The sequence below is a fragment of the Ursus americanus genome, chromosome 26 (assembly GCF_024610735.1).
Source record: "Ursus americanus isolate L20-20 chromosome 26, mUrsAme1.1.p, whole genome shotgun sequence".
NCBI classification, from domain to species: Eukaryota; Metazoa; Chordata; class Mammalia; order Carnivora; family Ursidae; genus Ursus; species Ursus americanus.
In genome coordinates, this window is record NC_142152.1 from 21,905,466 (window position 1) to 21,920,877 (window position 15,412).

The 15,412-nt window shown below is 47.3% G+C and overlaps 1 protein-coding gene across 4 annotated transcripts in view; it reads right to left on the minus strand.

The window, feature by feature from the left end:
- Positions 1 to 514: 514 nt before the first annotated feature.
- Positions 515 to 15,412, minus strand: part of POMT2 (protein O-mannosyltransferase 2) — a 40,609-nt gene continuing 25,711 nt past the window's right edge. For 3 of the 4 annotated variants that reach the window (XM_045807744.2, XM_087856150.1, XM_087856149.1), the window contains 12 exons: positions 13,829 to 13,895; positions 11,158 to 11,227; positions 9,127 to 9,205; positions 7,844 to 7,995; positions 7,308 to 7,399; positions 6,152 to 6,228; positions 3,432 to 3,503; positions 3,068 to 3,127; positions 2,867 to 2,972; positions 1,850 to 1,990; positions 1,578 to 1,692; positions 515 to 766 (listed from right to left, as the gene is read on the minus strand). In XM_045807744.2, the coding sequence (XP_045663700.1) occupies positions 661 to 766; positions 1,578 to 1,692; positions 1,850 to 1,990; positions 2,867 to 2,972; positions 3,068 to 3,127; positions 3,432 to 3,503; positions 6,152 to 6,228; positions 7,308 to 7,399; positions 7,844 to 7,995; positions 9,127 to 9,205; positions 11,158 to 11,227; positions 13,829 to 13,895 (1,137 nt within the window). In that variant the 3' untranslated portion in view covers positions 515 to 660. The remainder of the gene's footprint in view (positions 767 to 1,577; positions 1,693 to 1,849; positions 1,991 to 2,866; positions 2,973 to 3,067; positions 3,128 to 3,431; positions 3,504 to 6,151; positions 6,229 to 7,307; positions 7,400 to 7,843; positions 7,996 to 9,126; positions 9,206 to 11,157; positions 11,228 to 13,828; positions 13,896 to 15,412) is intronic. The other variant, XM_087856148.1, reaches the window with a different exon arrangement.

The following is a 15,412-nucleotide window of genomic DNA, read 5'->3' on the forward strand; positions in this document are numbered from 1 at the left end:
CACCTGCTGCCACAGAGACTTCCCAGCAGCTGCCCCCTGGGGAAGCATCTGGGAGGTCAGCCCTCCAGCTCAGGGGCCCTCAGCTCTGTTTGTTTGTGGAGAGAAGGGCTGCAGAGCTTTAATGGCCCCCTCTGCTCTGCCCTTGATGATATTCCAAAGTAGGGCCATTGAGCTCAGCCTTCTTGGAGGTCAGAGAATTTTTGATGGCTCTTGCTTTCAAACCAAATCCAGTGTGAAAGAAATACCAGAAAATACTACTATAGCCCTGGACTATTTCTTACAGTTTATGACACCCACTTGTCCACAGACACGGTCTATATTCCACAGGTATATGGACAAATGAACCCTCCCATTCCCACACACTCATGCCCACTCTCTCACACACTCATCCTTCCTATGTTGCACACTCGGGGCAACGGGCCTGAGAGATGTCCTCTGTTGCTGGGGCATTCCCAGTGGTGGGATCTCTGTAGACAGTGCTGCGGCTCTCCCTAGTGCTGGGTTAAATTCGGGGTATGCTCCCAGAGCTTGATCCCGGCAGGCAGCAGAACTCCTCGGGCTCCTCGGGAGGCTTTGCCCACAGCTGGGAGGGTCCAGGGACTGGCTGCACAGCTGGCTGTCCCCAGAAGTTCTTGGACTCAGGCTGGAGTAGCAGTAGTCTCAAAAGTCCCATGATTCGAGCCATTTTAGTCCCGCCATGGGACTTCGGGGGTCCTGGGCTAGGGGACCCACCATCCCGTAAGCCAGAGGGTGGAAGAGGTAGAAGCTGTTAAGAGAGAATCCAGAGGGAGGCGGTTGGCACGCAGTGCCTCGGCAGGGGCAAGGGGCCCCACAGAGCTTTGAAATTCAGCAGCCCCTGCTGGAGCTTACCAGCTCTTCTCCACCTACAAGACCCACTCCTCATCACAATGTCTGAGTTCACCATGTGGGCACACTGTAGTCCGAGAGCTTAGCAGATGCTGGCTTAATGACAACCAAGGAAAGGGCTCCTCCCAGGAGGCCCAGGGGAGAGACCAGTCCCGGGGTCTGGTCATGGCTGTTTGGCTCAGAGTATTTGTTAAAATGTGCATGTGTCCTCAGGTCACAGGCCCATCATTTCCTGTTCACACTTTAACGTTGCCTCCCCGGCCCCTAAAGGCCAGTGACTCTCAATAGGGGATCTGTGAGGATGGCAAGAAGCGGGGGTGGTGAGTCTTGCCAAACAACACCCTCCTTCCAGTTATTCTGAGCCACACCCCACACCCCTCTCCCCACCCCCTCTAGGGCTGTCCAGTGGGGAGCCAAGATGACTAAAGAGAGGCAGCCGGTATGCTGGGGTGGTACAAAAGCTGGGACCCATGGGCAAAAAGAAAGAAGGCGCAGCTAGCGCCAGGTTTCTCCTATCCGGCTCCACTTTAGGGTCACCTAGGGAGCTCTGAAAACTGGCTCCATTGAATCAGAGCCTCTGGGGATGGGGCCCAGGCACCAGCATGCTTTAAAAGCACCCCAGGGGATTCTAAGACGCATCAAAGGCAGAGGCATCAGAGCTGTGGGTGGGGAGCAGGGGGGCCGCAATGCAAGGGGTAGGGGATACTCACCTATAGGCAGTTCCCAGGAGCAGGCTCAAGAGTCCCACCACATATACACCCCTGGCCAGGGAAGAGGAGGCCAGACTCCAGGCACAGAGCCGCAGGAGAGTATCCCACAGAATCCCTAGAAGAAAGAAGAGAGACAGAGCTAGCACCGGTCTGTCAGAGGATGACTTCCCGGGATGCAGCACTAAGAAGCCACCCAGGTCAGGAAGCAGACAGAACCCCCTCAGTGCTGCTCCCCCACCCTTCTCACCCGAGTCCAGGTAGGCAGTGCTGACCTGTCAACATGCTGGAGAAGAGCATGGCCGGGAAGTAGTGGTGGAAGTAGAGGATCCGGCCCATCAGGAAGAATGGGAAGTAATGCAGCATCCAGCCGAGCAGGAGCTGACCGCCTCCTTGCAACAGGACCTGGGACAGCCCTGGGCCCCAAGCAGCACAGCTTGGTCAGCAGCCAGGGAGGGGGCAGAGACCCCAGGCTCTCGTCCAGCTCTGCCCCTCCCTTGCTGGGTGGCTAGACGATGCCCCGTGCCCTTACTGGGCCTGCCTCCCTCATCTGGAGCATACTCAGCAAGCCGCTGAGCAAGCCTACAGTCGCTGGACGAGACGAGCAGCTGGCCCCCGAGAGCGTGGCTCAGCATCTGCCTGGAGAGGCCTCGGTACCCATGCAGATGCACCGAACAGCAGCAGGAGGCAGCCCAGCCTCTAAAGAAACCAAGACGCGGCACGCCCCACAGACAGCTGCCCCCACCCCACCACCATCTCCCCCATCGTTGCTGCCGTACAGATCTCTGCAGTGGCAGACAGGGCAGAGATGAAGTCAGAGATGAGGATGGAGGGGAGGGGGGTCTAGGGCTGTGGCAGTTCACACAGAAGCTGCACAGGGGAACATCTCAGGGGCTGTGGTCCCCACGCCACCAGAGGACAGGGCCACGGGACACAGAGCGACAGAGGAGAAAAGGTGGGCAGCTCTATACAGAGCACTGAGGTACAAAGTGAGGGCTCTAAATTCGGACTACTTGGGTCTGAACCTCAGCTCTACACTTACTAGTATAGGTCCTGGGTAAGTCTCTTCTTTTTGTGCCTTTGCTTCCTAAGCCATAAAATGGGGGTAAGAATGTTCTACTCTCCAGGGCTGCTGGGAGGATGGAGTGTTTAACACGGTACTGGGCATTTGGTGACTGAGCTTTAAAAAGCGAAGGAGAGGGGAAAGAGGGGGGTGAAGGCAGAACGGCCCATCAGCAGTACAGGCGCCGGCCAGCTGCTAGGTCGGGGGAGAGCCAGCCCAAGGCACCGACCTTCAACCTCCGCAGGCAGGCGTGCCCCTCTCTGCACAGCGACAGCAATGATGCTCCCCAAGAGGAGGTAGAGGGCAATGCTCAACAGATTCAGCCACCAAACCACCTGCATGGGAAGGAGAATAGGCGGGTGAGAGGAGAGCCACAGCCCCCCAAGTTCCCAGGCTGAGGGCCCACGTAGGGAGCTTGCAGGGCACTCACCGGGTTGCCGAGCAGATACACGCGGAAGTCTGTATCATTGATCCCTGAGAAGCGCAGGCCCTGCGGGACAGAGGACACACTGCTGATCCACAGCCCAGTGCATCCCAGCCACATGTGCTGCGGCGGAGAGGAAGACCAGTTCCCTTCCAGACAGGGAGCCTGGGCAGGAGGCTCAGAAAGTGCTGATTCTATGTGAGCTCTCTGGGAAGGCCAGGTCAGAACCAGGACAGAAAACAGAGCCCTGTCTCCGGCCACCTCATGCCAGGTCAGGCCTTGCCCAGTTGGCCCACCCCACCCTCACCAAGCCTCAATGGTCTCTTTTCTGGCTCCATTTCCTGGGAGCAGCTCTAGCCTCGAGACCTACCTGATAGTTGATAGGCCAGTGCCAGGGTTTGGATGTGAACTCATTGTCCTTGGGTTTGAGGCCATTGTTCCCCTGCAGGAAAGTGGCAGAAAAAAAGCTAGTCAAGGCAGAGATCTAGAGAGCTGACGGAAATGTGAGGAATGGGCATCTCTGACAGATACCCACCTGTCAAGAGAAACCTCCCCCGTCTCCCTCCCTTGCAGGGAAGAATTTGGTGCTCGTTCTCAGTCACTGTTCACCTGCTTACGACTGCCTTACTCTGCCAACACACAAGCTTGCATTGCCACCAGAGACAGTACATTCAGACCCACTACGCTTGAGAGAAAAAAGAAGGACCCGTTTCCTGTGAGCACAAAACAGATAATCTGTCTTCCAGACCAAGTAGAAGGTGTCAAGAGGGCTAGTGGGAGACAGATACAAAATCAGGCTGGCGTACTTGTTCCCTCTGGAGGCCAATTTCAAACACAAAACCAGACACTCTGATGAGTTCCTGAACTTGGAAAAAGTTACTTTAGTCTAGTGTTTCTCAACTTTTTTTTTTTCCATTCTTGCCCTTCCTGGGGATTTTTAGACTTTTTGTTTCTAAATGCCTCCCATGATATTGAATACCACGGCTCTACAGTAAACGTGTTTATATATTGGATGAATACCTACGCTTCACACATTAAAAAGTTAAGGGGTTTCTGCCTCCCAAGAATACATTTTACCCACTGGGAGTGACAGTACAGCCGTTCAGAGTGCACACTTTAGCCTGAAGGACCCAGACTCAGCCCCTTTAATCCAGCAGCCGAGACTGTCCAACACTTGGGTGTACAGTCTGTACACACCAAAATCAGGGCTTTTCAAAAACAAGAAGGAAAAGATCAGGACCCTGGATGCTAAGCACCAGGAGTGGTGGCAGCCTCATTATCAGAACAAATTGAGAAGACACTTCCCGAGAACAGAAGTGAGGTGCTATGAGTTAGGTCAGGGTTTCTCCACTGAAGGGCTCAGAACGAAGAATGACTCATCCTGGGCCCCAGAGGAGCTGCTAAGGGAAATCGATTCCTTCAAACTACTACAGTTCGGTCCCAGACTCGGGGACTCCAGCCAGAGCTATAACCAACCAGGGGCATCCTGTTCACTGCATTAATCTCAGAAATCCAGCTCCTTTACTAATCCAAGACATGGAAGGGAGGAAAAGTCTGTAACCATGACAGGCCTATGCATTTACACATCGTTCTCTATGCTTAAACTCTAGAGCGGGCTCATTCTAGCTGACCTCAGCAGGCAAGGCAGCCTTCTCTGCACAGAGCTCAGACCCTCGACTCAGCAGGCAGAAAAGCCCTCTCCCGTGCAGTTTCCGTCATCTGGACTATTTTGATCACTCTCCCCACCCTGACTCTACGTTGGTTGAATACGAAAGTTCCCTGATGCCCTTTTACTCTCTGGCTCTACCTTTTAGATAATGAAAGAAGAAATGAGACTATTTAGACTTAGTCTTAAAATTCTTACCCAGACATGGAATATTTTGACTGACAGGCACATATTCAAAAGAGCTATGTCATCAGGCCACAGTGACAGCTACAAGCAGGGAGTCAGAGAAGAAGTGACCCAGAGATCACTTAATGTCAAGTCATCACCTCGAATGTGCAGAAATGACAAAATTTGAATTTTTTTATCTAATCTGGTGAAATAAATCAACTATACTTACTCAGTACAGCTTACATAATCACTTCCAGGAAAGTCCTCTTGACAATGCTCAGCAGGGGACAAATAACCAGCACTATACCTCTCTGCACCCCTGTGTGTGGAGTGGCCATCACATACCTGGCTGAAGATACATTCCTAAACACCATTCCTGCAGGACACTGGCTTTCCCCTACACATCAACACTGCAGCAGGCTTTCTCTACTGCACAGGGGAGAAGCTAAGCTAGTGGGTAGAACTTTCTCAACTTAAAGATCTCCTCTCTCAATTGTTCTTACAGCTTTGAGGCTAGGACTGCTGTCAGATACTAATGATGGCGAGGACCAACCATGAGTCTTACAAAACCTACAAAAGACTCAGCCACGCCCCCTGAACAGTCTGGGGACATGAGTGGGCTCGTGCTGGGAATTTTATGCTGCAGATAAACCACATGCTCAGACCAGCTAGTCATCCTAATTTATTCCAATTTCATATGATAGAATGAGCTATCGATGTCTCAAGATCTTCAACCAAGAGCACTCTGGTTTTCAGGGGCTCTGCCATTTGAAGAGATTTGAGAATCACTTCGAAGCAGCAGAATGTGGGCGTGACCAGCACGGACTCTGAAAGCCTGCCAGCCCGGCTCTGAAGCCCGGATCCATCTCTTCTGTTTAGTTCCGTGACCCTGGGCAAGTTCTTTAATCTCTCTGTGCCTCGACTCCCTCATCTGTAAAGTGGGGACAAGAGTCCCCATAGGACTGTGATAACTACTGAATAAGTTAGTGCGGCACCGCGCTTAGAGTGGCGCCTGGCACATAAGAGCTACGTAAGTGTGCACTGATGTCTGTTGTCGTCACCATTGTCATCATCACCGTCATCATTCTGCAATAAGGGAAATGCCTTTGAAGACCAAGTAAACCAGAAGCGAGACCCTTTCAAAGTCCTCCACCAGGGGACAGTCGATCTATACCATGGTTACTGATTTGTGATGCAAATTTGTGGATGGGCAAGAGCTCATAGAGAAGCCTTCCAATGAGAAAGGGTCACAGTACCCGGATCATCACCATGTGGGACTCCAGCAAGATCTCAGGAAAACTGGGCTGCAGCACATCCAGGCTGATGTTTGGCACTAGACAAAGAGGGGACAGAGAAGAAAACCTTGGTCACACACACACTGTCACAGCTGTCCATGGTACCAACACCACACCTGGAGTCCGAGTGTAGCTTTTCTGATGTGTTGGCTAACGAGTAGATTAGAGTGTTAAGGAGACAGAAGAAAGCTTGGCCCAATTCTTGATCGTTCCTTCAGCTTGTGCGAAGCCCTCATGAGGCATTTGGAGAAATACAAAAGCAAGAGACAATGAGGCCTGTCCCCAGCATTGCCACCACTCTTGGCACCATCACCCTTCATTATAGTACAGGCTCAAATGTTGCTTTCCCTGCTAGGCTGGTCTGTGAGGACAGGGACCAAGTACACCTCATTCACCAGTGTATCCCTGGGGCCCCCAGGCTTCCCACTGTACTCACTAAAGAGTTGTTTAATAGTTAATTAATTAGCTGGTTGGCTAAATTAGGTAGCAAGAAGAATGAAATGGGAAGCACAGAGAGGGGAAATCAAGCAGACGCTTAAAAGGGGTGGTTGAGGAGGACAAATGACAGATCCAAAGACTACCAAGTGGAAGATGACACTGATGTAGAATCATCAAATTGGAGCCTGGGAGTACAGATACTGGGGCTCAGATCAAGGACTATGGCCACCGCTTTCTGTAAAAGTGTTAGCTGGCTATGGGGAGGGGAGGAGCTCTACACAGGGGCATAAAGGGAAAGTACCAGCCTGCTCTAAGCTTGAGGGTAGGAGGTATCCCCGCGCAGGGGACAGAAAAGCCCAGAAGGAGACAAGACAGGTGGACCTGCATTGCAGGTGGCAAGGAGAAGCGTCAGATCTAGCAAGAGGCAAGGAAAATGGGACGAGGAAACACTGGTCCACAGTGAGGTCACTGATCACTCTAGGGGGAGTTTAAGGAGGATGGGGAGTTGACATGGATGGGAAGGAAAAGGAGCTACCTGTTGAGACAACTCGTATGAAGAGACTAGGTTCAAAAAAGGCAGGAAATGACAGCGAGATAAAGTAGCAGCAGAATCTATGAAGGTTGATTTTTCTAAGACAAGAGTTACTTATAAATGTTTCCAGGAAGTAATCTCACTCACATTTGGGATTGATATGGTCCTCCACATTCCAGATAGAGTTGAGGGTTTCCTTTAGGTATGGGGTGCAAGTAACTTCCAACTGTTCCCAGCCCCTGTGAAAAGCAGTCACAGAGGTCTCTCAGAAGACATGAAACTCACCAGAGAGTCACGCAATCTCTTAAATTTATAGAACCCTGCTCTTTTCAACCCAGTGGCCATGCTTTTCTCAACCTCACTCTTTTATATTCCATGACTATCCTAGGAAGAGTCCAGCATAGAGTATTCCCACTTTAGAAAGGCCCAGAGTATTTGGAAGGTCCAAGCCAGATGAACAACTATTCTGTTCAACTCTCAGAACACATAAAATACCAAAGGAACTCTGGAGTTCTGTGCTCTGTAACACACGTGATGCCTTTTCTCCCTCCATCCACCACTAAAAACAAGAAAACATGAAGTGAACATTGACAATTGGGAAACAGAAGCTTCTGGTATACTCCTTGTAGTGTGAAAGGAGAAGCATGAGCCTCCGTTGGGAAATCAAAACCCCAGAGACTCACCACTTAGGCAAGACCTTTCCCGAGGAGCCCAGGACACAACCTGTGACCAGATGGATGAGGCGAATGCGACTTCTTAGCACTCTGATCCGGTTTCCAAATCTTCTGTTTACAACCTCAATCCGCCAGAAATCATTTGAGTCCCCTGTCCCATTCTGCCATGTAAATCAAGGAAAAAATACAAAGAAAGTAAGATGACTTTAGAGAAGATGTGTCAGGAAAGGGAGACTGCCACCTTTCCGATGCCACCATGTTACAAAGGTCAAAGACAAAACAGGCCTCAGTGGATGAGGTGGGAAGGGGAACGAGAGGGCCAGAGAAACATCCCACATGATGGACATTCCCCCAGCACTCCCTACCACAACTAAGAAAAGCAGTGTAACTCCTGCAGCCTGCAGTCCAACTCTTCATTTCACAGGCCTAGAGTTTAAATTCTGCTCTTAAACCAAACTCAAGACATCACCACATCCAGAAATAGGTTTGGGCCATTTGTACCCATTACTTGGCCATCTGGACACTCACTCATTTAAGCCAGAAAGGTTTGGCCTGGAGATTCTATTTTGGAAATTAAGACACTTGTGTCTTAATTCTCCTCGGGACATGCCCACAAGAAAGAGATGAGCTATGGCTCTTGTACTGGGGGATAAGCAAACAGAAGGAGGGTTGGGAAGTGCACCTTAAGGAACCCAGGGTCTTTACTGATGCACCAAAGCCCCTGCAAGGGAGCATAAGATAGTCCTAAGTCTAGCTGCCCTCTCTAGTTTGTTTTGTTTCCAAGTCACTCCCCAAGCCACAAGTACTCCTAGAGCTTCTTATTCTATTAACTGCATCACCCCAAGGTAGTAAAAAATCCAAAAGCAATGTGGTTAACATCCCCCTGCAGAACAGGGAAGTAATCCTTAAAAATATAGCCAATGTGGACTTGGGATCTGGCAAAGAATAAACTTATATATTCACCTAGGATCATATTGTGGGTCCACAGCTTCTATGTCCAATGTGATTTAAACAGGGACCCAAATAGTATTCATATGTGACATTTATTAAGTGTCAGAACATAAAAATGGCATGGTTATTATGGGAGGGGAGCAATGGAGACAAACAGACTCACAGGCTGCTTTTCCCACAGCAAGCCTAGCCAAAAAGTTCCCAATGTTCATAAAGTCCCTGTGTAGCCTGTCATCCTTAGGAACATTCCAGAGTTCCGGGGAGGATATGTTCTGTTACGTGGCCCTGAACCAGGCCCCACAATTTTTTACAGTCTGCTCACATTCCAGTTGCTCACTTACTATGCCATAGCCAGTGACCTGATAGTGCTTCCGGGTCAGGGGGGCCTCGTGATAGTGACTGTGCAGGTTCCGAGAGGTCCTAGAAGTTAAGAGAGAGTAATGCCATTACCCTGGAGAAAAGAGACGAGCAACTTCTCCTCTTTTACTGAGGATATTCAGAGTCATTGGTTAGTGCAAGAAAAATTAGAATCTGAGCTATAAAATCCAACATGTCAGGAACGTCTTGCATATTTACTCACAAGAAACATCCAGAGAATCAGAGAATTGCCCAAACCAGCAGGGACAGATGGTAGGAGTCCTGGACTCCATCCCAAGAAAGGGGTGAACTTCAGCACTGGGGGGATGACCACATTTGGTGGCTCTGAAGCACTTAGCTTGCCTGACTCATGAGGCAGCTTTGGGGAGAAGAAATTAGAATTTGTAATCTAGGTATGCCTGAGCCAGGTAGGCCTCCTCCCTCCAGTTTACTCTTTCTGTCCTCATCACAGTTTTACAAAGTGGGGATCTGTGGGGGAAGGGGGATTAATTTGGCTTTTATTTACTTTGTGACTTTTATAATAATTCTTACTTTTTTTTTAAAAGATTTTATTTATTTATTTGACAGAGAGAGACAGCCAGCAAGAGAGGGAACACAAGCAGGGGGAGTAGAAGAGGAAGAAGCAGGCTCCTAGCGGAGAAGCCTGATGTGGGGCTCGATCCCAGAATGCCAGGATCACACCCTGAGCAGAAGGCAGACGCTTAACAACTGCGCCACCCAGGCGCCCCAATAATTCTTACTTTTATCCACAATAAGAAATAAGTGTCCGTTAAAAAATTCTGGAAATTTCCAAAAATAAAATTTAACAATAAATAATAAAGAACTTTTAATTTGTTAATAAAACAAAATGAAATTTATTAAGTAATAAATAATAAAAATTAAAAAGTAACCATAATCCCACTAGGAAAAAAACACTGCTTATAGTTTTTCTATATACATAATCCCTGATTTTTAAAAACACCATATCTGATGTTTCTAGTATACAAAATTTTTGCAGGGCTGCTTCTGCTATCTATTGTAACTGTTCGCTCTTGCACATGGTGCCCTATTTCCTTGTGTGCTTATTTTTTACTATGTACTATTCACTGTCACTGAAAAACTATTTATGGGAATGGATGGCAATCTCTTTCCCAAAAGAGGATTTACATCTGCTTTTAGCCAGGCACCTAGAAAATATTACCAGTCTAGGATTATAGCACTTAAATCCATGGCCTAAAGATTTTGAGACCATCCAGATGAAATTAATTTGGGCCACAACTCCACGTGAGGATCAATTGGTAGTTACAACTTTTCAGGAACCAGAGACAGCCCCTCCTTAACCCTGCTCCTCCTGCTCAAGCCCTTTGGGGTCTCAAGTTTGGGGGAAGAATCACTTAATAAATTTACCATTTTGGGTGAGCCTAGAGCTTCGAATTTACAACTCTTTCTCTCAAGGGGCAGTCAAAACCAAAGATTGAAACTCAAGGTTGTGGGATCAAGGCAGAAGTGGCTGCAGCATCCCCCACTCATTTCTCTGGATTTCCCCCTGCCCCCTTTCACTTAGGTTTTGGCCTGGTAATTCCCCACTGCCTTGTCAGCTCTTTGATGCTTTAAGATGTTTTCATGTTATTCCAGCATTTTTTGTCATTTTCAGTGAGAACACTGCTTAAATAAACCAGCTTGCCATATTCTCAGAAACAGACTTCTACATCTTCCTAAAGGCAGCCAATTGAGAAGAAGCATTGGGTAACTCAAATATTTTTTTTTCTTCTGGAAAAAGGAAAACTGAACAGTACCTTCAATGTTCAAAGCTCCCCAAAGCCAAAACAGGTGGACAAAACTGGCCTGCTTATTTCACCAGACTTCATAAAATGGCTTTCCCATCTAGCACAGCAGCCTTGTTCCATTTACTAGAACCTCATCCAAATCTGACTTCTGTTTATTTCCAGCTTTGCAGAACTCCTTACCATTGGTGCCCATACCACTCACTCATCCCAGACAGCAAATTCACTTACTCTTTGTGTTCTAGCCGAATGATGTCTCCATGTCTTACAAACTCCACTGGGAAGGAAGGGTCCAGGGGATCTGCCAAGAAGAAACAAGCATTGATATCTGAAATCATTTACTCATTAGGCTAGTAGGAATTGAGGGCCTACAGGTAAAGAGTTATAGTATAATACGGTCGGTGCCAGAGGTATAGACAGAGTGCTGGGAGAATAAAGAGAAAGGGCCCCTCACTGTCTCAAGGAAGAGTATCTCAGAGATATGCTTGAAAAGACTCTTCAAGGAGAGGAGAATTTTGTCAGGTCAACAAGTGGGGCACAGATGTATGAAAGAACAAAATGCACTGACCGATAGCAAATGGTTTCATATGAGTGGGTAGGGTGTGGTGGTGGTGGGGGGGGGACAGGAAAGACCGTGGGAATAGATGAGGTTGTGAACAAGTAGGGCCAGACGGTGCATGTCCGGATAGGAAATGTGGTCTTTATCTGACAGGCACCAAAGCCTCCATAGGAAGGTTTTTAAGCTGAGAAGTCAAATAATAAGATTTTCCTTTTAATACTAAAAGCACAGTTTTCCAAAAATTAATTCCATGTAAAGGACCATATGCCTAGCTGTCCTCAGAGTCCAATGTTAAATGCTGCAAATTTTGTCAGTCATTATCCTGTCTCTGGCAACAAAATTGCTAAGTGTGAGGCAAAGAAAATGATGAAGTGACAAAAGAAAGGGACCACAACATCTAGAAACCAAGTCCGATCAGGTCTAGCAAGGCAATGACAATGGCAAAGGAGCTGACAATAACCAGCAACACAAAAAGATCCTTGCAAACTTCTGTCCCAAACAGAAGACACTAACATTCAAGGTCAGGAAAGAGAAATGTGCTGGAACAAATCACTAGTTTTTAAGAGAATTAGAGAACTCAAGTGTAAAGATGCCCACTCCTATGTGGACTTTAAGGTCTCCGAAAAAGATTAATAAGCAAAGGTGACAAATCAAGTAGGTCAGTGGGAGGGAAGTTTCATTTTACATGGATGTGGGGGGAGAAGCGTTTTTAGCATCAAGAACACAAAGACCTAAATATACAAAATCACAAATGGGAGAGGAGAAGTAACAACCGACAGTGCAGAAATACAATCAATCACAAAAGAATATGATGAAAAACTATATGCCAAAAACTGGACAACCTAGAAGAAATGGATAAATTACTAGAAACATGTAAACTACCAAAAGAACACAAAGACCTGAATCTGTATGGCTCCCACTTCCCAAAGTGCTTGTAGCTCTCTGCCTTCACACACAGCCTTAGTTCCTTGGGTGAAATGCAACCACCTTACACTAGAAGCCACATCGAATAACAGATCAGAGATGTTCCAAATTTGGTTCATGGCCACATAATTTTAGAAGTAAAGTGGTCTTGCTTCATAACCCCTCATTGTGATAGGCCACTTACGTTTGTCCTATTGGACCAAAACAATCAATACTGGTATTATAAAGGGACAGAAACAGACTCTGACAAATGGTGTCCTAACGTATATTACTGAGGCAGAGACAGTGGTTGTGTGCGTCACATTTCTAGTCTCAAGACCGCAGCAATATAAGGTGGGGAAAGGAAAAAAGAAGGTGAATTTAGATGAATAGCCACCCACTACCACACAAAAAGCTCAGGAGTAGCTGACTCAAGAAAGGCGGAGAGCCAGGTGGGGTTTACGGAGGAGTCATAGAGAATGCCTGGGACACAGGACAATCAGCAGGGGCTCAGAGGTGAGCAGAAGATGCCCTCTGTTCTCTTCTCAGCTATAGTAGAAGGCACAGCCTGCGGGTAGCTAGCTCCCTGACCAAAGAAAGATCTGGATATAGCCCATGTCATAAAGCCCCAAGAACCCATTAAGTGTGCTTCAGAGCAGCTTTGCCCAGGCCAGTCAGGGGCAGGTCAGCAGGTACTGAGTGAAGGCCCAAGCACCAGGCTAGACAAGCCCAGCACAGGCTCTGAGATCTACAACTGACTGGTCCAGTCCAGAGATGACCAGTGGGCAGCAATACTCTAGCATATCAAGACAACTTGAGCTGTACCATATGCTGGGGTCTGTAAGGCTTAGTGTGCTCTCATTAGAAATGACAGTAGCCACCGTGTGCCCTCAGTTGGGGCTACTCAACCAGCCCCCGGTAGCATGTCCAGGTAACCAGGCTGAATTAAGTGTGGGCCTTGGCTGGGCTCTCTGGCTTCAACATGACAGCTATTAAGAGTAAGATCTTGGGGCGCCTGGGTGGCACAGCGGTTAAGCGTCTGCCTTCGGCTCAGGGCGTGATCCCGGAGTTCTGGGATCGAGCCCCACGTCAGGCTCTTCCTCTATGAGCCTGCTTCTTCCTCTCCCACTCCCCCTGCTTGTGTTCCCTCTCTCGCTGGCTGTCTATCTCTCTGTCGAATAAATAAATAAAATCTTAAAAAAAAAAAAAAGTAAGATCTTATCTGTCTTGCTCACTTCTTACCTCCTATGTTGACAACAGTGCTTGGAACATAGTAGGTGCTCAATAAATTGTTGTTGAAAGGATAACTGAGATCAGTAAAGGTATTGCCAAAGAATGCTCAGGAATGCCCATCTCCGTACCATTTGAAGGCATGAAAAATGTTAAAAATGGCTCAGAGTAATCAATAATGCAAGAAACATCAGTTCCCTACCACATTACCTGCGTTTGTGTTATGTTTCTTGATAATCCACAGGTTGTTGTAGTCTTTGTGCAAATAGGTGGTGACCTGGGTGGGGGAGGCGGTAGGGGGGAGAATACCATCAATACCAGCATAGCCACAGGACAATCAATAGCAAACCAACACTGCTTAAGCCTCTTTCAGAATCCCCAGCCACCAACCCGAGGGGCCCCGAGGGGCCGTGTTTCCCAGTGGCTTTCAGAAGTAGCACTGGTGAGATTCTCTCCTTCCATTTGCATTTAGACAATAGCCGTTTTGACTAGTTTCTTTGTATCTTTCTGCATCTTATCTTTAAAGCTTCAGCCTCCTGGAGGAGGAACCATGATACCTTGTGTAACATAGTCTCCAGCATACAAAAAGGATTTAGTGCATTTTTAAAAATATCTATTTATTTTAGAGAGAGATCGAGAGCATGAGCTGGGGGAGGGGCACAGGGAGAGGGAGAAAGAGAATCCCAAGCAGGCTTCACACCCAGTCATGGAGCCTAATGTGGGGCTCCATCTCAGGACCCTGAGATCATGACATGAGCCAAAATCAAGAATGAGACGCTTAACTGACTGAGCCACCCAGGCGCCCTGATTTAGTGCATTTTAAGAAGTAATTAAGACCATGCCTCAAATTTTCTAAATGAAAAATTCATGCTATATTTTTTAGAATGTGGCCAAATGAAACTAAATAGCTCCATAAATATCTCGTCCTAGAAGCCTAAGTTTTTAGACTGTAGCCATTACATAGACACTGATTTTTTAAAAATTAAATGTGTATGTGTGTGTATGTATGTGAACATGCATGTCATGCTGTGATGAATGTAATAGCAAAAATTTGGAAACAGAATAAACGTCCAATAATAGAGGAACAGCTAACATGATGATATGTCCACAGGACAGAATATTACACAGCCACAGAAAATGTTTCTGAGCATTTTTTACAGGCTTAGGAAAAGGTTAATAAAATATTGATGCTGAAAATGGCTGCCATTTATCACCAGGTACTGTTCTAAGCACTGGGCAAGTCTTATCTCTACGCTGTAGGTGCTATGGTCATTCCCACCTTACAAGGAAACAAAGGTTAAGTAACTTGCTCAAAGTCACCACAGCCTATCAGTGGAGAGACAGGATTCAAACCAAGGCAGCTAACTCCAATGCTCCCAGGATAGAAACTATACTCATACAATTATGCCAATTATATAAACAAGAACATAAATACACGGAAACAATAGAAACATATACAAAGTGAGTTTTTATGACTTCGATTGGACAAAACATGACTGATTTACTTGCAAAGAGATTTGGAATCAGCATTTAGGGAAAAATTATGTATGTATTATGGTTGCCTTGTTTCAGTGGCTTTTACTTTCTCAGAAAAAAATCAGGAATGATGGTATTAAGAATATACAAGACACTGGGACACCTGGGTGGCTCAGTCAGTTAAGCGTCAGACTCTTGATCTCAGCTCAGGTCTCGATCTCAGGGTCATGAGTTCAAGCCCCACACTGGAGCCCAGCTCCAAGCCCAGCATGGAGCCTACTTACAAAAAAAAAATTTAAAAAAAAAGAAGAGGCAGAA